This window comes from Zootoca vivipara, chromosome 4, assembly GCF_965207765.1.
Source record: "Zootoca vivipara chromosome 4, rZooViv2.hap1.1, whole genome shotgun sequence".
NCBI lineage: Eukaryota > Metazoa > Chordata > Lepidosauria > Squamata > Lacertidae > Zootoca > Zootoca vivipara.
The window spans coordinates 38814170-38837650 of NC_142587.1; the positions used below are offsets into that span (position 1 = coordinate 38814170).

General features: G+C 40.5%; 1 protein-coding gene across 1 annotated transcript in view; it reads left to right on the forward strand.

Moving 5' to 3' along the window:
* REPS2 (RALBP1 associated Eps domain containing 2) overlaps positions 1–23481 on the forward strand; it is an 87787-nt gene that overhangs the window by 12152 nt on the left and 52154 nt on the right. Inside the window, exons 2-4 of the mRNA XM_035115083.3 lie at positions 20942–21065; positions 21823–21971; positions 23147–23273. Of these exons, the coding sequence (XP_034970974.2) occupies positions 20942–21065; positions 21823–21971; positions 23147–23273 (400 nt within the window). The remainder of the gene's footprint in view (positions 1–20941; positions 21066–21822; positions 21972–23146; positions 23274–23481) is intronic.

Sequence of the window (23481 nt, forward strand, 5' to 3'; positions counted from 1 at the left end):
GGTAAAGGAAGGTGAGGTTAGCTGTGAAAAAAGGTCATTCCCAAATGGAAAAAATGATGGGTGAAGGAAATGTACTTCACATAGAATCCATCTGTTTGTGGGTGACGTACAGTTCAGAAAAGGTGAAATGAGATTATGTATCTACTTCCTGCATGACTATTTACAAATCTGATACAAGCATATTTAAAAACTGAATTCCTGTTTTTCACCTAGGCATAACACCCGCAGGAAAGAGGCTTTATATTGCTTTGAATACCGCTATGAAATTGGTTTTAATTTTATCGGGTTGCTTTCTCAAAGCACTATAAAAGAAGCAATATTGAACTAAAAGTCCAAATGTCTACCATGAGGTTACACCACACTTGCAAATTTAGAACATGATTAATCTCATGCAGCAATGAGTTAATAGCTAGTAACTATAATTTGAAATGCATAATTACTACAGTGCATTTTTAGCCGGACAGTATTCAGATTTGAATGCTGGAGAAAATGCACATCGCAAATACATTATTTTATTATCGCCCACAGTACATGTCTCAGAATTTCATCTGAAGCATCTGAAGGTAGTGTTTTAGATGGAATGCTAACCTAATTTGATCTGATGGAACCTCTCCAGGAAAGCTGAACTATGAATTTTTTTGTAAAGCTGTATACCTGTGGAACAAGTCTGTCACCTGCTTCAACTTGATACTATCAGGTTTATGCTTGTTGGAACTTAATGAGATGCTGATACGAAATTGCTGCTCAATAGGTGGCTACTGTTGTTGTAGCAACATCACTTTCTTTTATGGCCAATCATGTGTGACCTGACTTTAAAGGGACTGTAAGTAAGTAGTTTATCTGCCGTCATCATACTGTAATCCAGGAATATAGCCCTGGAAGGACATGTGCATAATTCCTTACCCAAATTTTGTGTTTGCAGTGTTATGAAACATCTGCTGAAACTATTCTAACAAGGACATTAATAATTTTTAAAATCTTCATATTATGGGGAACAAGAAGTAAAGATAATGGATCGTATCCAGCCAGGTTTTCTTTGGAGGAGACCCATTGGATTTGCTATGTTCAGTTTCAAGGGCTTTCTTATGAGTAGGACTAACATTGGCTGTAACCCTATGTTTGAAATTCTGGGTTGCTAATTGATGCTAGATTCCCAAAATAGTTATTGCTGTGATGGGATGTTTGGTGGTATTTTCCTTATTCCAAACTGTGTTGTCATGGAAAAATGCTCCTATACCATTATTTTCTTTGAGATACAGCATGTTGTATAGTGAATAACTATTCACTTAATACAGTGGATAGAGATGCCTTTTCCAACATTTGATATTGCTTTATAGTCCAACACCTAGTCCAACATCTTGATAATATTGTGAGATATGGATGCAAGGGCTGATTTTGCTTTGTGATCTTGCGGAACAAAGGGAAGGACCAAATAGTAGACCTCAAATCCTTGATGCCCCAAATTATCAGTTTCCCAGTAGCATGACTGATAAAGATCATTGCCTAAGACCTTGGAGTTTTTACTTTATTTCAGAATTAAACTATGTACTAGATGGCCTAGGCTGATTCTGGGTAAGGTAGCTTTCTATATTCCTACTCCATAACCCAGATTACCTGTCACACTAAGCCAAACGGGCAATCACATGAAGATCACAGCCAGCACTTCTCCTTTGTCCTTCTGCGCTGTACCACCAAAGGGCTAAACCATGGTTTGGCATAGCATTGCATTTCAACATGAACTTCTTGTTTGTCAAGGCAAACCGCAAGGTATAATCAAAGTTTGCTTTTGGTTTGGGGAAGATATGAGTCCAGGCTCAGACATAATGCTAAGCTAAACCTCAAGTAGTGCACCAGGCCTTTGGCTGATGAATATTCTACAGCCTTTTAAATGTGTTTATGGGAGAGCGGGTTATTGTTATGTTTTGTTTTAGTTTTAGCTATATATCTTGTGCTTTTAGCCAGTATTTTTTGTCTTGTGAACCACACTGAGAGCTTCGAATGAGGGGCGGTATATAAATTTATTTTAAAAATACTTGTTGTTTTTATAAACATAAAGTCCCCCCATGTTTAGAGTAAAGAGCTTTTCTTCATGCTTAGGATAATGTTTTATTAAGGACAATGTTTTTTAAATTTTCATTTTTTATATCCCAGGGTTCAATTATGTCACTTGTTTTTATCACGAACTACCATGAACACAGACCTATATGCTAGGTCATAAATTAAACTGGATGATATAATGTCTTCACAATGTCAATAGGCACACAGTGTTGCAGTTGTAAGGACCTGTTTTTGAGCTGCTGTGATTGTGCAAAATTCAAGGGGCATGTTTTCCCTTGTCCCACGTGGTGGTGCTGGAACATAGAACTTGTGCCTTTGTCCAATCACAACCATTAATCACACGAGCATTGAAAGCATCTGCAGTGGGCCACAATGTTTGTTCATATCTGTTAAAAATGCTGACTTGGCCCCCAGAAAATGGCACCTGCTTATATTTACAGATGATAGCAGAAAGGTGGAGGGAATAGCAACAGCAACTAGGCTGTGTTCCAAAAACTATGAATGTAATTCTGCTTGCCCACCTGTGATTGTGTGTGTTTTGGTTTTGTTTAATGTCGGTATGCTCCAATAAGAATTTACCCTATTCCATGGAACCGCTGGCAAACAGTGTACAGCTGGGGGTTGATAAGGATGGTACCAGTGCAGAACATAAAATCTGGGGCAAAACTCCACAAAGATCAAAATGAATATCAGGGCAAAGTATTTTTTTGGAATGTAGGAGAGGGACTTAATGGTAACTGGATGTCCTGGAATGGTAACCCGCTGTTCAAAAGGGAAAAAAATGGTGATGGGTTCACGAAAACCCTTGTTCTTCCTAACTAGCTCCAGATGTTCTATGCAGTGCCTCATTTAGAGCTGGCCCACTCCATATTTAGAGCAATATCTTTTAGCAGCAATAAGCAAGTGGCTGGATTTACCCTTCAATTCATAGTTTTTCAGCTCAAGTGCACATATGACAGAGCATTGAAGATTCAATTTATATTGAGAAATAAGCCACATAAGAACTTAAAGGGCAGAATATGCTTTGAAGTTTTGCAATTCTGGCTCTCATTTAAAATATTTTTAAACCAGTCTCTTAAAATGTTCAGTTTTCCCCTCACAATCTTTTGATCTTTTGCTCACACTTTTCTTAAGTCAGTCTTGAATGTGAGCTGCTGTAGCATTTTGAAAGCTCGAGTTTCTTGTCCAGTTAATTATTTCCAATCTAGTTGTTCACAAACAGATGGAAGCAGGTGTGTCATGACAGAGGTGGTCAGCAGCTTAAGTGTTGAAAACTGCATTTGAAATATTTGTGATATCCAAGTCTATATTTGCTACATTGCAGACTAGAAAGATTTTATTTATTTTTAAAAAAAACAGCTTTAAGAGCACCTCCTTTCCATGCAGGCTCCATATTCAATCCCTGGCACCCGCAGAGTTGCCTGGGCATGGCCCTTATCTGAACCATGACTCTTGTCTCTGCACTGAGTATAATGGCACTGTTTTTAACTTCTACCACCTCTTTTGATGACATAATTTTATAAAGGATTGCCCTATGTCTGGAATTTCTAGTACATACCTGAAATACTGTATCCAAAAGGAGTGTCTGGGTGGAAATAAGCTAAATGTGAAGGAAAACCTGTATGGCAACCAATGTCGGCAGTGTTGATTTTGCTGATTTTCCTAAGAAAAAGCTCAACAACTTTGCCCAAAAAAGCTTTTAAAAATACGGCAACCCTATGTTATAGTCGAGGGACCCAGGTGGTGCTGTGGGTTAAACCACAGAGCCTAGGGCTTGCTGATCAGAAGGTCAGCAGTTCGAATCCCTGCGACGGGGTGAGCTCCCGTTGCTCGGTCCCAGCTCCTGCCAACCTAGCAGTTCGAAAGCACATAAAAATGCAAGATAAATAGGTACTGCTACAGCGGGAAGGTAAACGGTGTTTCCATGTGCTGCTCTGGTTCGCCAGAAGCAGCTTTTCATGCTGGCCACATGACCTGGAAGCTGTATGCCGACTCCCACGGCCAATAACGCGAGATGAGCACCTCAACCCCAGAGTCGGTCATGACTGGACCTAATGGTCAGGGGTCCTTTTACCTTTACCTTTATGTTATAGTCACCAGTGGTCAAACCAATCTGTAGGTGAGCATAGGATTGTGACTAAATTCAATTCCTGTTCCATTGTGGCTCTGTTGCTGCCTGCTTTTAGGGTTTGTGTAAGCACTGCACTTGTATATAAGTGTGGTGCTATGTCGTCTCCCTGATGCTGGAATATCTTTGGGCTCCACTGGGATTTGGCCAGCCGGCATGAGATGAGGATAGGGTTGTGCTGTCAGTTAATTAAGCACAAGTATGAAACTTTTTTCAGTTGGGGGTGGGAATTGAGGAAAGAGCTTTATTTCTTGAAGAGTAGTCATCTTGCATGTTCTTAAGAAAAGAGAAGTACTTTGATAGGGTATACTGAGTAATATGCAAACTCAGTGTCTCCTGTTCACGTTCTGTTCATTTAGGCATTTTGATTGTTTAAGCTTTAGTTGTGTAAAATGAAATAACATTATTATTTTTAACTCAAATAGCTGCTGGGAGAGAGATTAAATTATCATTCTCCCCGCAACCCATTTTCATAAAATCACAGTGCCAATAGTAGCTGGGAAGGGGAGTTTGTTGGAACCATGGTGGGAAGAAGTATTAACTCATTTCCCACACACTACAGTCCTGCTTCTGCACAGGTGCTCCTGTTTACTTTGTTAAAAGCATGGTAGTTGCTTTCATGTAATAAAAAAACCCCTCTGGTTTGACCCTAAGAGATTTTCTGCATACTGTATATGCAGAAGTACATTTTCACATGAACTGTAGGCAAGCTTGGACACAAAACGCAGTCTGGTAATTCTGACAAACTAAGACCTAGAGATGTCATATTTACAGCACACTTGAAGAATAATAGAATTCTAGAATTGTAGAGTTGGAAGGGATCATGAGAGTCTTCTAGTCCAACCCCCTGCAATACAGGAATCTTTTACCCAAGGTGAGGCTTGAACCCACAACCCTGAGATTAAGAATGCTCTAACTAAGCTATCCTAAGGCTGGAATGGGCAGCATGAGTAATATAGTCCAATCCCTTTGCAGTTACACAGAAGTTACTATTTACTTTGTTAGTGGGATTTTCCATCTCTGAAAGAGTGACTAGCAGTATTTTTTTTTCAAGACTGGCATTTCCTTTGATGACTACAGCATCAAGCAGTAACTTATATGATTGAATCAGCATCACAGGTCATATAGCACAGACAGAACTTTTTAATAGCCAGTTCACACATCCCCTGCAGAGAAACATTAAAATATACTCTTTTCCTTTGGATTTTCAAATTCCTGTACAGTACTTGATAGTTCTTCTTTAACTCTCCTTGCTTTGTAGTCACCAAACCAAATGGATATTCCTCTTTTTTCTCACAGCCATGACCTGATAACATCACAGCTAAGCTAATCATTACATTTCCCCCTTTTCTCTGGGAGACATGGCCTCCCATGACCGGATGGCACAGCCAGCCCACCCATTAGGCATGGTGAGACAACTGCCTCAGGCAGCATGATCCACAGCTGCAGCAGATCCTGATGTAGATCTTTATTCCCCCCTTGTTCCTGATGTAGAGCTTCACTCAGCTCTTTCCCCCTGGCAGCAAGGGGGGGAGGAATACATGGTTCATCCCAGGTGCCAAAATGTCTTGGACTGACCATGCCTGATGTGCAGCTGTTTCTTATCCTTACCCTTGCTATGCTCAGCCCCTCTAGACTTATTTTGTGCTGTAGTGATCCATTTCCCTTTGATTTGGCTCTTTGGCTAGCAGCCTTTATCATAAAGTCATCTATCCTAATTGACTAAAAATGTGCATCAAGTTGGTAAGGGAAGTTCTTCTTTATCTGCGGCTGTAGCCTGCAAAATGCTTGCAACTGAATGGATGTCTTCTACCATTTTATTGGCTCATGATGACAGTTTTAGAGCACTACGATAATATATAGACTAAACATATAGGTTAAACAGATTACAGCATTTTAGATGAACTATGTGTGTATAACAGACTTCTATATTCTAAAGGATCTTTTCATTCTTCAGAAAGCAGCCTGGGGGCTTGGCCACACAAGCTGACTCCCTGGTAAAGTTGTTGCCATCTCACTTGAAGGACTCTATAGTTACGGAGCACATGTTTTCAGAACTAGTGTCTTACAATTTGCAGTAAAAAAATCAAAATAAACAAAATCTCTTGTTTCTCACAGCGTGAAAACACCCCCTCCCCCAACAACTGAAACTGTGGCCAAACTTTTGACCATATCTTAATTAAAATCAAAACTATGATTTGGACGGTCTTAACTATAGTTTGCAGCTATGTTTGAAGTAAGCAAACGATGGTTAGGCAAGCCAGGAAAGAGAAGGGAACCAGAGTTGAGAAGGGAGGAAATCTGTGGCCCCACGGCACATTCCTATTAGCTAGTGTGACATCTGAAAGGAACCAGTATGTTTTCCTCTTCACTGGGTTAAATAAACAACAAGGAAAGGTTGCTTGGAGTCCTGCCAGAATCACAGCGCTCTTAACTGATCTGATGTAATGCAAGGCAAGCTCATTTAGCCTTTATGGGCCTGATAAGTGACCCAGCATTAAACCTAGCAAGTGACTTTTGTTTCTACAAATGTTTGTTGCATACACAGATGTAGAGGGCATAAGTATTATTTACTTTTTATTCATTGGGTTTATATGTCTAAAAGGTTAAAGAGTAACTATGATTCATGTACTGCCACAAAAGGAATTAGAAATTTGTACAATCCAATTTTCTCATGTATCCTAGTAAACCGAGGATGTAAGACCATTTAAATAATGAATATGTATATTCGTGTATATACTTGAGAAGACTTTACACACATATTCAAGTTATATTAGAGTCGCTTACCACTAAATGTTAATTATGTTTCCCTATGGTTAGGGGTATGTACACACACACACACACACACACACACACACACACACACACACCTCTTTATCTGTTTGAGGAGCACAAATTTTTATTCTTGCGATCAAAATTGTATATCAAAGGTAGACAAATCTGTTGCATTAAAATTGTTGGAAGTAGTACAGGTATTACTTGGGATTTAAAAAAACCCCACCACCACTATAGTCTTATTTCTCTGTATCTTGTATACTTATACAAGTTGCATTTTGTAGGATTATCACAGGACAGATAACTTTCCAAAATAACATCATTACATTTACCTTCTAGAGCTTGTTGTTGTTTAGTCGTTTAGTCGTGTCCGACTCTTCGTGACCCCATGGACCATAGCACGCCAGGCACTCCTGTCTTGCACTGCCTCCTGCAGCTTGGTCAAACTCATGTTCGTAGCTTCGAGAACACTGTCCAACCATCTCGTCCTCTGTTGTCCTTCTCCTAGTGCCCTCCATCTTTCCCAACATCAGGGTCTTTTCCAAGGATTCTTCTCTTCTCATGAGGTGGCCAAAGTATTGGAGCCTCAGCTTCATGATCTGTCCTTCCAGGGAGCACTCAGGGCTGATTTCCTTAAGAATGGATAGGTTTGATCTTCTAGCAGTCCATGGGACTCTCAAGAGTCTCCTCCAGCACCATAATTCAAAAGCATCAATTCTTCGACGATCAGCCTTCTTTATGGTCCAGCTCTCACTTCCATACATCACTACTGGGAAAACCATAGCTTTAACTATATGGACCTTTGTCGGCAAAGTGATGTCTCTGCTTTTTAAGATGCTGTCTAGGTTTGTCATTGCTTTTCTCCCAAGAAGCAGGCGTCTTTTAATTTCGTGACTGCTGTCACCATCTGCAGTGATCAAGGAGCCCAAGAAAGTAAAATCTCTCACTGCCTCCATTTATTCCCCTTCTATTTGCCAGGAGGTGATGGGACCAGTGGCCATGATCTTGTTTTTTTTGATGTTGAGCTTCAGACCATATTTTGCGCTCTCCTCTTTCACCCTCATTAAAAGGTTCTTTAATTCCTCCTCGCTTTCTGCCATCAAGGTTGTGTCATCTGCATATCTGAGGTTGTTGATATTTCTTCCGGCAATCTTAATTCCGGCTTGGGATTCATCTAGTCCAGCCTTTCGCATGATGAATTCTGCATATAAGTTAAATAAGCAGGGAGACAATATACAACCTTGTCGTACTCCTTTCCCAATTTTGAACCAATCAGTTGTTCCATATCCAGTTCTAACTGTAGCTTCTTGTCCCACATAGAGATTTCTCAGGAGACAGATGAGGTGATCAGGCACTCCCATTTCTTTAAGAACTTGCCATAGTTTGCTGTGGTCGACACAGTCAAAGGCTTTTGCATAGTCAATGAAGCAGAAGTAGACGTTTTTCTGGAACTCTCTAGCTTTCTCCATAATCCAGCGCATGTTTGCTATTTGGTCTCTGGTTCCTCTGCCCTTTCGAAATCCAGCTTGCACTTCTGGGAGTTCTCGGTCCACATACTGCCTAAGCCTGCCTTGTAGAATTTTAAGCATAACCTTGCTAGCGTGTGAAATGAGCGCAATTGTGCGGTAGTTGGAGCATTCTTTGGCACTGCCCTTCTTTGGAATTGGGATGTAGACTGATCTTCTCCAATCCTCTGGCCATTGCTGAGTTTTCCAAACTTGCTGGCATATTGGGTGTAGCACCTTAACAGCATCATCTTTTAAAATTTTAAATAGTTCAGCTGGAATATCATCACTTCCACTGGCCTTGTTATTAGCAGTGCTTTCTAAGGCCCATTTGACTTCACTCTCCAAGATGTCTGGCTCAAGGTCAGCAACCACACTACCTGGGGTGTACGAGACCTCCATATCTTTCTGGTATAATTCCTCTGTGTATTCCTGCCACCTCTTCTTGATGTCTTCTGCTTCTGTTAGGTCCTTACCACTTTTGTCCTTGATTATGGTAATCTTTGTACGAAATGTTCCTTTCATATCTCCAATTTTCTTGAACAGATCTCTGGTTTTCCCCATTCTATTGTTTTCCTCTATTTCTTTGCATTGCTCATTTAAGAAGACCCTCTTATCTCTCCTTGCTGTTTTTTGGAAATCTGCATTCAGTTTCCTGTATCTTTCCCTATCTCCCTTGCATTTTGCTTGCCTCCTCTCCTCTGCTATTTGTAAGGCCTCGTTGGATAGCCATTTTGCTTTCTTGCATTTCCTTTTCCTTGGGATGGTTTTCGTTGCTGCCTCCTGTATAATGTTACGAGCCTCCATCCATAGTTCTTCAGGCACTCTGTCCACCAAATCTAAATCCTTAAACCTGTTCCTCACTTCCACTGTGTATTCATAAGGGATTTGATTCAGATTGTATCTTACTGGCCCAGTGCTTTTTCCTACTTTCTTCAGTTTAAGCTGGAATTTTGCTATCAGAAGCTGATGATCTGAGTTACAGTCAGCTCCAGGTCTTGTTTTTGCTGACTGTATAGAGCTTCTCCATCTTTGGCTGCAGAGAATATAATCAATCTGATTTCGATGCTGCCCATTTGGTGATATCCATGTGTAGAGTCGTCTCTTGTGTTGTTGGAAGAGAGTGTTTGTGATGACCAGCTTGTTCTCTTGACAGAACTCTATTAGCCTTTGCCCTGCTTCATTTTGAACTCCAAGGCCAAACTTGCCAGTTGTTCCTTTTATCTCTTGATTCCCTACTTTAGCATTCCAATCCCCTGTAATGAGAAGAACATCCTTCTTTGGTGTCATTTCCAGAAGGTGTTGTAGGTCTTCATAGAATTGGTCAATTTCACTTTCTTCAGCACCGGTAGTTGGTGCATAAACTTGGATTACTGTGATGTTAAAAGGTCTGCCTTGGATTCGTATCGAGATCATTCTGTCATTTTTGAGATTGCATCCCATTACAGCTTTTGCCACTCTTTTGTTGACTATGAGGGCCACTCCATTTCTGCTACGGGATTCTTGCCCACAGTAGTAGATATGATAGTCACCCGAACTGAATTCGCCCATTCCCTTCCATTTTAGTTCACTGATGCCCAGGATGTCGATATTTATTCTTGTCATCTCATTTTTGACCACATCCAGCTTACCTCCACTCATGGTTCTTACATTCCAGGTTCCTATGCAATATTTTTCTTTACAGCATCGGACTTTCCTTTCGCTTCCAGGCATATCCGCAACTGAGCATCCTTTCGGCTTTGGCCCAGCCGCTTCATCAGCTCTGAATCTACTTGTACTTGTCCTCCGCTCTTCCTCAGTAGCATGTTGGACGCCTTCCGACCTGAGGGGCTCATCTTCCAGCGTCATAACTTTTATATGCCTGTTGTCTTTGTCCATGGAGTTTTCTTGGCAGGGATACTGGAGTGGCTTGCCAGTTCCTTCTCCAGGTGGATCACGTTTAGTCAAAACTCTCCACTATGACCTGTCCATCTTGGGTGGCCCTGCATGGCATAGCTCATAGCTTCTCCGAGTTATTCAAGCCCCTTCGCCACGACAAGGCATTGATAGAGAGCTACTGTTCTCTATCTGTAAGTTTGGAGTGAATACAGAAGACCTACTGACAGGGCGGAGAAATTACAAGAGAGGAAATTCTTTAGTTTCTTTAACTGCCACAGTTTAGACATTTGTGATTAATTACATGCTATTCAGAGGTAGTTGTTACTCTACCCCATCTACTGATTCTTTCTGGCCTGTGAAGACATTAGTTCTACTTATCCTTCCAAGTTGCTGCAATGTTTTGTGTCATTTCCTGGTGACAACCCACAACAGATGAAGTCTCTGTCTGATTGTCTGGCCACCCTTCCATAAAGAGATACAGTACAGTAATCCCGTGGCTGCATCTGCAGTCCTAGGCTCTTGGAGTATGTTGCCCTTCCTTTCTAACATTTGCCAGAGTCTCCACTGGATCAAATCCCTTTCCACTACTGGAAAGTCATTTTTGGATCCAATCCATTGTTTCATAACAACAGTTAATTTGTTTTGTTTTGTAGTTGGCGTAAGTATGAAACTTGTGTTTGATTATCTTACTAGTTTTTATAGTATGAATGTTTAGAAAATAACTTGACTATTTTTTTTTATTGGTCGATTGACCAAAATATTTTTGGGGGACCAATCAAATGCCTAATCTTACATACATTAAAAAAAATAAATCAGTGCATAGAATTAGCTTGTTAGTCTTGCATCTCCGTTTCATGTGGGTGATGGTCCTGTTAAGAAACCATGTTAAAGTAGCATGTAAGTTCATTCTTCATATTACTAAACTAAAATCACAAACACTTTTAAAATCAGTTATAAAGCTGGTCAGGGATTGTAGGGCAGTATGCTGATATTGTTGCAGACACTAGCCAATATGCAGTTGACTTTTCTACAACCCTTTGGAAAAGTGCTGAAACATTTATCTACAGAGCTTACTCCAAGATAAAACAATGAATGTGTTTCCAGGGCAATCTCTGCCATGACTTAAAATATTATGTCTCTCTTCACTGTTACAGTACGTATATAAAAGATGTTGCTGCATAACTTTAGAAATATGTGCTCAATATCCAGGTATAGCTCCTCACATTTTAAAATAAATAATGCTATCCTTTGGCTTCAACCTATTCACATTTTCACTTGTAATATGTCACATATTTCCAACAAAACAATGGAACATCTGGCAAGTGTTTCCAGGTTTGTTTTTCTTCCCAATTGAGGAAAGGATTGTGGCTGTTTCCAGCCGGTTCTCTCCTGTAGTCACATGCTGCTTGCCCCTAAAGCCAACCTTGGCTGCAATCCAGAAGCAATACTCCTGACTTTATTATCATAGGCCAAGTAAAAAGAAAAAGAAAAGAAAAAGTTGGAAATATTTTGCACTGAAATGGAATCATCCATGATGGAATGGAGTACCAATCCATTTTCTTTATTTTTGAAGGGTGGATTTTTCTTAGTCACTTTGAAAAACTAATTGGATGATATAATTTGCGTGTGAAAATTTTGCTTTCTGTAGCTGCAGATTGGACCGTGGTTGTAAAAATTACATTTTCCATGTTATGTTTAAAGAAATAACTGTAAAGGAAAGCCCCAATAATATTGTTGTGTTTTATATTACCAATTTTATTTTATAAATCTCTGCTCTCAAGAGTTTAATTTCTTATATGCTGAAAGCTATTGAAGATATTCCTCCATACTGCCCTCATTTCTGCATCATGTTATATATCTGGGCCCAAATGGAATATAAATCTCTTACTGGCCTAAATCTGAGACTAATCCTTTTCATAGCTTTTGTAGAAAATCAATTTCCTCTGCATGGTGTCAAAGTTTTTGAGGTCAGTTTGGTTTGGAAATGTTCCCAATGCACTTTCGCGGTGGTATAAGGTCTTCTGGGGTGCAAATTCATTCTTGCTCTTGAATTTCTGACCAAAATGAAGACAACTGGGTTTCACTTTGAGTGTGTGTGTTTTCTCTGAAAGTGTGAGGGAGATATGCATTGTGTTGGACAGGATTTTTTCCTTCTCCATCACCCCCTGCATTGTAGCATCCTTTTGGAGCCAAAGTTTTTGAGCTCTATAAAATGCAGCATTTCACAAGTAGACCCAACAAGATTTTAAAATTATGAAGAGCCGCCGAAGCATAACACACCTTGATACTGAATAAATTATAAACAATGTGAAAAAGGCTAACATCTGCTAGCTTTGATCTTAACATCATATAATGTGATTTTATACATAAGGGTTTTTTGTTTTTCAGTGCTGCAGAACCAGTAGTAGGCAACTTGACTCGGCTTAAAGAGCTGCATTTAAGTTATGTGGTTTGGCCCAAATGAATAATATTTTTTTTTAAGTACAGTACATTTATATGCTGCCCATTAACACAGGTTCTCTGTACAGCTTACAATAGAAGTTAAAACAATTAGATATAAAAATGGCTGCAGCATGAAGCCAGCAGCAGAAGATAAAAAGGAAAACAGGAAAGCTCACAGCATCACCAGAGATTCACAAATCTTAAAACTCTGCAAACTAGGGATGCCATTACCTCTTGACACAATTTGATGAGGCTGCAGACAAAGGTTCCTTGGCAAATGGTTTAATCTTTAAGGAGACCTAGGAATCATCCTGTAATAAGTTCTATTAAATCCAGTCCTGTTAAGTTCTATTAAATCTAGAGGGGCATACTGTATGTGTGAAGAACTCTTATCTTTGCTAGGGAAGATCGGACTCTCTTGTCCCTGCTTTCCTGCCAACTTGTCTATTCCATTTACTAATTATATGCACTCAAGACAAGGAAGATAAGAAATGTTGTCATTCTACTTTTGCAAGTTCTGCTTTTGGAAGGAGATTGGGACTTAAATAATTCATTTTCTATCCATTCTATTCCAAAATTCCAAAATTTAGTTAGAACACATATTTTTGAGAATAATTTATATATAGTCCGGCCCAAATCCCATGCCCACTAAAAAAATTAAAATAAATAAAATTCCTGGCACATGTACCATGTACCTCATCCTACATAGGGACCACCAGGAGGGCCTCACCTGCTGATTTTAAAGCATGGGCAGGTTGATATTAGAGATAGCTTGTGAGGGAGTATTCTTGCAACTCAATTTGTAGTGTTGCTGACTTTTTTAAAAAAATGCATATGAGATCTGGGTACTTCATAAATGACGAAGTTACTCATTAAGCAAAAACATTTAAAAAACAATTTCTCCTCTGAGAATTGGTTTTGTGTATGCATGCGGAAGTTGAAGAGCTTTAAAAAATGTATTCTTGTCTCACAGGATCATAAATGTGGAGTAACAGGTGGAACAAGTCTCATAGTTAAAATATTTCTATGTACCGTGTCCCGACCTGTTTGTCAGGCTATTCTCTGTTAATGTTACTCATAGATGGAGCCTTTGGACTTGCTCCTTCCTGTGAAAGAGGGATTTTTAACAAAAGCAGTGTACAGTGTTACCTTGGTTTACAAACTTAATCCATTCGGGAAGTCCGTTCTTAAACCAAGGCGTTCTTAAACCAAGGCGTGCTTTCCCATAGAAAGTAATGAAAAACAGATGAATCCGTTACAACCCCTAAAACAGCAATTTAACATGAATTTTACTATCTAACGAGGTCATTGATCCATAAAACGAAAGCAATAGACCAGGCTGCAATCTACTACCCAGTATAAAAACCCTTATTGCAGTGGCGGCACCAGCATCCTGCCCACACCGTCCTGCGCCTCCCATGGTCACCTCTCCACCAGTCTCCAAGGTCAATCAGGCTTCATCTTCCTGATCTCTCTCTCTGTTGGGCTGCGATGGAGGCAGGAGAGACCCCTGCTTCACCCACCCACCTGCCTGCCTCTTTCCCAGAGCGGGGCAGGTACGGCATATGGGCAGCTGGAGCCAGGGAGCCCAAAGCGCCACGTGCCTGCCATTCTGTTTGCCTGAAGTTGGCGCTTCCACGGCAGAGGGACCCAGAAGCGGGGAGCGAAGCAGCCGCTTGGAGGGCCATCCTTGCTGGCACCAACCGCCCCTCACCTCGGCTCTGTTCTGCTGAGAGTCGGGGATCACTCTGTCAGTGGGAAGATTGTGACGGAAAGAGCGAGCGGGGAGCCTGGGGGCGATCTGGAGGAAGCAGTAGGTGAAAAGTGGGGCTTGTGGCGCGCTGCTCTGGACTGGAGGCGGCTCCCTCATTTGCCACTGCTGCTGGGCTGAGCTCCGCGCTCGCTCCCGAGCTGGTGCTTTGCGCCAGGCAGGAGAAGGTGCACCTCTCGCGGCTGGGAGAGGGGGGTGCACTGAAGGAGCGGAGCAAGTGAGCACGGGCCCGGCGTGCATTGTGGGGGGGGGAGCACTGGGTCCCTCTGCCGTCATTGCTGTTGTTGCTGCTGCACTGAGCAAGGGAAGGCAGTGCCGACAAAATGGAAGTACACCCCGGAACAGAGTACGTTCGCAATCCAAAAGGTATATACGCAAACCAGAACACTCATTTCCGATTTTGAAGTGTTTGTAATCCAAAAGTCCGTTGGCTAGGTTGTTCATAAGCTGAGGTACCACTTGTCAGGTTTCTATTCCTGCCACTGTGCAATCTGTTCAGTCACAAGACTGTGTTTAAACATTCCAGCAAGGATTGTTGGGAATCACGGGAACGGATATGTTACTGTATCCTGTTTCTGTTTTTTCCCCTTCTTCGGATTATTCTCATAGAGAGAGGAGACATGTTTTCTTTTGTTCTGCTTAATACTTAGCAATAAAAGTAGCTTAGTGCACACACCTCTGCCTCAATCCGTCTGTGCTTTACTCTGCAAGATTTATGGAACATGTGCCTGATGTCAAAAGCAAGGCACGGTCATGAAGGAGTCAGGGAGTTCCTGCGTTATGCCTGGGGGAAATCGTTCCTCCCCCATGACAGTTCGACTGTAGTGTGTGCCAATGACATAACTTTTCATCCTCAACTTAAAACATGCTCTTATTCAGCCACAGGGCTTATAAATCTGCTCTGAAAAACCTATATCTTATTTCTACTGCATTTCTAGATTCCCACCCTCCATTTTAAAGAACACTTAGCTCCCAGACAGCCTATCAAGATCCTGTGGAGCAAGGGGAAATTAGTGGGGGTGGAAAGTAAAGAAACAACATTGAATGCAGATTGAAATGTATACATTTATCACATGCAATACCTAAGCACTGGACCCCTGTGATCATAAATATGATCACCCATTCCATTTACTTGATAGGTATTTGAGTATTTCCTAGAGTGGTAAAGGGACCCCTGACCATTAGTTCCAGTTGTGGACGACTCTGGGGTTGCGGCGCTTATCTCACTTTACTGGCCGAGGGAGCCAGCATACAGCTGGTCATGTGGCCAGCATGACTAAGCCGCTTCTGGCGAACCAGAGCAGCACACGGAAATGCCGTTTACCTTCCCGACGGAGCAGTGCCTATTTATCTACTTGCACTTCGTGCTTTCGAACTGCTAGGTTGGCAGGAGCTGGAACCAAGCAACGGGAACTCACCCCGTCACAGGGATTCAAACCGCCAACCTTCTGATCGGCAAGCCCTAGGCTCTGTGGTTATCCCACAGTGCCACCTGCTTCCCTTTCCTAGAGTGGATGCCTTGAAAATACAAAAGAGTAAGAATATTGTTGTCTTTGCCTCCCACACAAACCTCAGTCAGCAGGAGTGGGGGGGATTTGATTGGATACTGTGGCATGATGAGAAGTGGGATGAGAATGACATTTGACCTAATATGTTCTGTGGCTCTTGAGTCAGTCCTGTTCAGTCAGCACTTAGGCTGCAGTCCTATACCTATTTATATGGCTAATATTGTGTACACACTCCTGTTTACTCTGCATCCAGTGCACTCCCATCACAGGTTCAGGAAGTTGTGTACACACGTTAACCACAATCTGCACCTATCCTGTTTCCTTTTTTTAAAAAATGAAATGCTTTACTTTGGTGTGTTTTCTCCCAAACCAGCTTTGATCCAAATTGAAAAAAGAACAACCTAGCTGTGTTTTAATCTAGTAATGCTTACACAGTCTAAGCCTCACTGAAATCAACAGAAGTTATTGTGAGTTGACATGGTGCTGTTATATAGTTAAATGTTTGTGTCTATAAAAAGGTAATTAGCCTTAGGTTAAGACTGAGTGTTTTTTCTTTTTAAAAGCAAACCCAGCCAAATCACCAGCTAGTAGTGGTAACTAACTAACTAACTAACTAACTAACTAACTAACTAACTAACTAACTAACTACTACTACAACAACAGCGAAGCCATTTCTTATCCAAAAGCTGCTTCTAGTGTGTACATTGCTTTCCATTTCCTCCCATCCTACACCAAAATGTATCTGAAGAACAGATATGTCATATCCACTTTAGAAGTTAGACAGGAAGGAGCTACTTGGCCAAATACAGAAATGAAACAGGAAAATTGAGGAGGGTGCCTTAACAATGTTTTTCCCAAAACAAAAGTTTCTTTCTCTTGCTTTCACTCCCTTGGGCTTGGGCTGGTAATAGAGCAAGCTCAGCCGAATCTCTCCTAATTACAGTTTCTGGTTGCATGTTAGCCTCTTGTTTATCTCAGGAAGATAAATTCTCAAGCCTGCATTCTAAGATCATGTTAAATTCTAGACATTTACAGTGTGCATTTTCCTAGGATGTTAAATGGTTCAGTGTAGTCAGATACCAGTATGAACATTTTTTGAGGGTTAGGAGACTATAGGATAGAGGTAGATAGCCTGTGGCCCTCTAGAAATTATTGGACTCCCAACTCCCAGCAGCCAGTGGATAGGGATAATGGGAGTTGGGGTCTTAACAACCTCTAGAGGCTACAGGATTCTCACCACTCTTGTTGTGGATACAGTGGAATTTCAGACTGTGGTGGTGAAAGTTGCCTAGTGACCTGATGCTTCAAATGCTTTTCTTTCTTTTTTTAAAGCTGCTCTCACTTTTCTCTTATCAGTGATATTTTATTTGTTTACATTTATTAATTATCTAGTCCTCTAGGTGGTGCACAACACAAATCAAACAATGAAATGCAATATCACATCAGAAAGAATAACATCGGCACAAAAATATAAATACATTAAAAAGGACTACAGTAATCCCTTAGGTGTCAAAATAAAATGCTCAAGTGCTGTCAGAGTGGAAATATTTTACCGCTTGAGAAGGATGTGTCTGAAATATTTTCTAGTAGAAAATACCATGTGATGTGTAGCATGGTATTATTGCACCACGTTAATCTCCAGCAGCAATCTGCAATGTATGCTGTTCTCAGCTGAGGATTCGACTAATGCTCTTATATTGTTTTTAGAAGGTCCTGAGGGTTGATAGAAAGATTTTTTTCAGAGCGTATCTGTGATCTAGTTATTTCTCATGCCGGCCCAACTCTTCAATTCTGATGTTGTACTTTCCTGAACAATCTCCCCGTTCCCCCCACCCCAAGTTTCTCTAGCTCTAGACCAGAGGTTGTCAACCTGGTCCCTACTGCCCATTAGTGGGCGTATCAGGATTCTAGGTGGGCGGTAGGGGGTTCTATGGCACGAGCAGAATCCTCCTTCCATCGAGCACTGGTGGGCGGTAAGGCAATTTTACCATCAAGAAAGATACATTAGAGGGCGGTAGGTATAAAAAGGTTGACTACCCCTGCTCTAGAAGGAAAAGGAAGGGTTCTGGATTGGACTCACCAGAGTGGCCTAGCAGAAAAGGGAGTCCTCCAAGGCTAGTGTTTATAGGCCATAATAGCCCACCAGTTTCTGTTGACCTGCCACTCAAGTAGTTTTGTAGATGTAAAGGTGACAATATTTTCAAAGTTTGTTTTAGACAAGCAGGGTTAGTGAGATGAAAAAGAATGACTCACAAGAGCCCAGCAACACATCCTGTTTTCTGTTCGGGACCTTAAAGCAGTCAAGCCACTTGGAATTGTCAAGTTAATAATTTGATTGATGCATCAGAGTTGGAACCTTGTGTTTTGGGGCAAAGCACTTTGGACTATTTATCGCAGGAGTGTTTACACTGGCAGTTGTAAAACTTAAAGGAAAAAGACCTCTAGCTTTTTCTCTCTCTTCAAAGTAGTTGTTTTTAAGAATGCTTTAACTTGCTTACCAAATCCCAAGCACATTTGTTAATGAAGTACTCTGGTACTTGTGACAGGATTAGTACATGCTTAAAAAAAAATACTGCAGTGGCCAAAAACATTTTGGATGTGAACAAATTCACTCTTTGTTTCCTAGCAAGTGAAAAACAGGACAACAGCAATAGGAGTCAAAGCTTGCACAAGATTGTTCTCCATAGCAGTCCACAAATTCCATGATGCAACTAGTTATGACACACCTGAAAATGTTTTAGTTCAGTTTCTGTGCTCTGGAAGGGTAACATTTAAAAATAAAGCACAATACCCAATTAGAGTAAAATTGGCTATGTGTCTTTGTATTTATGTTGATTGCCAGCTCAAACAGGAAAAGTTTTACTGCATTTCTGAAAGTATTTATCAGATGTTGGCTTTTTAGAGTAGAGATCATACATCCTTTTTGTTTTATAAAAATACAATCATTTATCCTGTTCTGTGATTATATCTTTAAACCACAGCTGCTGCTGCTGCTCTACTGCGCTCAAAAAGGTTAGACGTTTTTATGGCAAAGTGATGATATAGCAAAAATTATGTTAGAGGTGATAACTTTATGTCATGAAACTGTATAATAAAAATTAGAGCGAGTTTTTAGGTTGTCTTGTATAATTGATGAAAAACTACTATTATTAAAAGACACTGAGAACGATAATGGCAGGAAAGGTTTGCTCCTCTCACCTACGTGATTAGCCAGTCTGATCTGGCTAGGATTGGCAGGATGTATATGAGAATATCTACCTGCTTTTTCCTAGTTGATATATCTGCATTCTGGCGGCAGTCTGGAATCACAACTACCGAAAACAGCATGAGGCATAGTAATATGTGCCCGGAGTGAGCTGCCTGGTAGAAGCTTTCACTCTGATGAAATTTTGAATGGTGGAATCTTGAAGAATCTAAGGAGGAGCTGTTCCCCTTTATGGTGCTTCTAGTTACGCACTTGACAGAACAGTGGTTGCCCTGCCCCCATTAAGACAGACAAAAATAAAGTGCATGCACAAACACACTTTGCTTTTCCAAGGGATCAGGGTAAAAGTGATGTCCAGTAGAATTAATCTGAGCTTTGAAAAGTGCATAGATCTGAAAAAGGAAGTAGGAGTTGCATGCAACTCTTCTAACAGTAGAAAAAAGTAACCACCCCACAACACCTCATGACCAAGGAAATAGTGACTGGGGCGAGGGGCATAGAGGCTTTGTGGGTGCCAATCAAAGACCTGAAGATCACCATTGCGCCCACATGCACCATGTTGGCAATCTCTGCTTTAGAAGATAATGGGTTGTTTCCAAAGGTTCCCTTCCTTCAAGAGGAGTTCTTTTGACAGCACCCCAAGTGATCTCTCCATGGTGGAAGCCTGGACAGTGTGTATGGAGGTTTGTCCTGGGTTGCACAGATGACAATACCCCCCCTTTCAGCCTCACTGATGCGATCCAAAGGGAATCAGAGAAATACATTCGGCACCAGCTTGGCCGCAGGAGTTGCCAGAAGGAAGCGTACAAGGCACCGTCCAACTGTCTTAGGGACTCCACTCTGGATTGGTGCAGGGCTTGCTCCTTAGCATTTTCTTTTCCCAAAAATGTCTCACAAGGCAACAGGTATGGGTTGTACCTCAAGGTTTATTCCTGAAGCTTTTCTCAATAATAAGTGTAGCCAAAAGGCAGTGGCATCAGTTTTACTTTTCCTAGATGAGCTATCTTCCCAGGTTGATGAGCCCTATCTACCCCTCATTTCCCTCAACAGCACATGCAGAAACCTCTTTCTTGACCATTGGACCCACTGTTTTGACAGCCAAAGGACTCCTAATACTGGGGGACAGTAATTTTTTGAAATCATCTAATGAAACTCCCCCCCCCTGCTCTTGAGGAAACATTTTCTTCCTGACTATATTGAGTGAGAGGGAAATTTCTGTAGCTCAACATCTGTTTTTCTTCCTTAAAAAAGAAAAAAAAACTTTTCTACATGCTTTCAACTGGTTATATACAATATTCAGGTTTTCCACACGGGGGCTTACTGTTCCCCCTAATGATGGACAAAAGAGCTGAGTTGTGTGAAGATAGACTATGTGTAGCACAATCTCTAGTGGGGGAAGGTATATTTGTAATGGGTGAATGGGAGGATATGGGGAAACTGCCTCTGCAATGGAATGTTAGCTGTTCTCAGTCTAAGTCTTTTGGGGTGTCAAATGTAGGTCAGGTGCCTGCACCAGAAGTTTATCTCCTTGCAAACACAATTCCAGCTTTCCTTCAGTAGCTTGCATCTTTACAGTTTCACCTGCAACTAATTTTTACATTGAAAGCATTAAGTGTTTTAATTATTTGAACTCTGTCTCTCACCACCCTTCGCCCCTTTCCCTCCTTTCAGATTACAGAATTGTGTGGTGCTAAACGTGTTGGTTATTTTGGGCGTGCTCAGTTTTATGCTGCTCTGAAGCTAATCGCTGCTGCACAGTCTGGCCTCCCAGTACGGATCGAAAACATTCAGAATGGTAACTGTTTCCAAACCCTAGTTGTCTTCCTTGGTGTTTATTCCAAAACCCCATTTGAGATGGTAACTATAAATGTGTAAATTCAGTGAATGTGTAGGATGTATTGTATAATGAATGGGGAAATGCTACATGATTTTAAAGCTATTCTCCTATACTTAACCACTGTTAAGTGTTATGCTCATATATCTAGACTATGCTTAAATATGGACTATTATCCCAGCTGTAAATTCATGATTTGAAAAGGATTGCAAACAATAGTTTTCATTAACCTTGCTGAGAGTTATACTTGCACTAAATATATTAACCTCATGATTAACAGTACAGCACTATGCATATTTACTCACACTTACTAGGGAGAATCGTTTTTGATGGCAACAAGGGTTGTAGTACTCCACAAACCAGTCTCTAGGTAAATGTGATATCTTCCATTTAGCTACTAAATGCAAAAACGTCCACTCTTTTGCACTTTTCTGTTCATTGAAACTCCATGTATACCAAATTTCATTTTTATAGATCATGTACAAGTACCCCATTAGAAATTCTTATATTGTGAGATACGTTTCCTGATCAAACAATGAGACTACTGTATAGAGATTGTGTTTTGTTGGGTGTAAGAATGAGTATACTTTTGGATAGGAATTCTATTTACTTTTAATACTGATAAGTGTTAAATTGACGTTTGTGGCGGGGAGCTTTGTTTCAATATGCATAGTTCCATGAAATTTTATTTTGTCTTTATTTCTGTTATTTATTTAAGAATTGCCCTTGCCTCGATTTATGGCACTGAAAACTGATAGTGAAGTAAGGTACAGTCATCCAGCAGAAGTACATGGAACTAAATTTCAGATTCCACATGCAACACTTGAAAAAAATTGCTTCAGAAGATTGGATGGAGGAGAAAAGCAGGTAAAGGCCCTTTGCAAAGTAGAAATTTAGGTGCACAACTAACTATAAGGCACTAGATTATTTTTATTTTCTATGCACACTGACTGTTGAGATTACTCATTAAAGTACACTATTATTTATCAGGATGATTATTTGGCTTTTACAATTGATTGCTGCCTCTTTGTACTGCAGATAGTCTTTAATGGTCCAGATGTGTTAATTGAGGCGAAAAAGTGAAATTGCTCAGCCATTAGAATGGAAAACAATTTATTTTATGGAACATCAATGCTACAGACTTTTCTTCCAGGTCCAATGTTTTGCCAATTGTTTATAAGGCCAGTGGAATACAGTGACACAAAAGCAGTAGCCACCTAGCAAATTTGCCATCGAAAGTTACTACTTGCCCTGCATTTCTCCCCCTTTTATATCTTACTCATAAGAGGACTGAGAGTAGTCAGAACAGAGCACTTGATCCCTTTTTTTGCCAGCTCCTTTAATGGGTAAAAAGCAGACCAGGTTTTTTTTTTTAACAAATAGAAAAGTAGGCTAGCTGTATCAACACCTTACCATGCTAAGGTCTTTCAACACATTAATTTGGCTAATGGCCATCCCTGTGCTTTCTTGAACTATGAATTGGGCAAGAGTGAATATGTGATGTGCCAGTTTCAGACAGGCAAGAAAGAAGACTTGGAAATCATCAAAATTTAGACTTTGAATTTTAAACAAGTACTTTAGAAAGTCTCCTATGTGGTATTTGTTAATTTATTTCATATTATAACAAAAACCAAACAGGAAACTGTCCAATGCACTCAAATTTCAAATTAAAAAAATCTAATGATTTCAAAGTTTTATCTCTGCTTGAAACTGACATTCTTTGATAGCCAGTAGTTTTTCACTTGACAGATAGGCCCTATTGGCTATCAAATTGTATCAGGTAATAAATACTGTTCGATGTCAAGTGTCATTCATCTGTCAAATATCAGTTCATGAAATAATGTATGAATGAATCTCAGATATTGACATGAAATTTTGAGCGTTCAGCAGTATTTAATATCAAAAATTGCAGAGGAGGATTTATGTGGGCATATTTATTTGTTTTTACAATTTTATATTCTACTGTGGTTAGATGAAATCACTTTGACTATGGAACAGCCAGCATTCAAAGTCCTTATACTTTTTTAAAAATTATTTTGAAGCAAGAAGCAAAGTCTCCCCCTATGTCTCCCATTGATTCACCTCCTGCTTCTCCATCAACCTACCAGAGGATTCCCTTGAGTTATGGGTATGGTGTCCTGAGAAGTGGGCTTGAGCAGCAGCATGGAGGTAAGATGAGGTCTGCTTTGGAGTAATTAAATCACAAAAGCACAGAAGCAGCCCAACAATTTCCTCAATTGATTACATCCCTTTTAAAAGAAACTGACTTGATTTGTGTGCTTTCTCATTATTCGGTCTTGTCTTCCTCTTCCACTTCCTGAGAATCAGTTTAAATTAGAACAAGCATCTGCTTACAGATGTATATTCTCAACCCTTT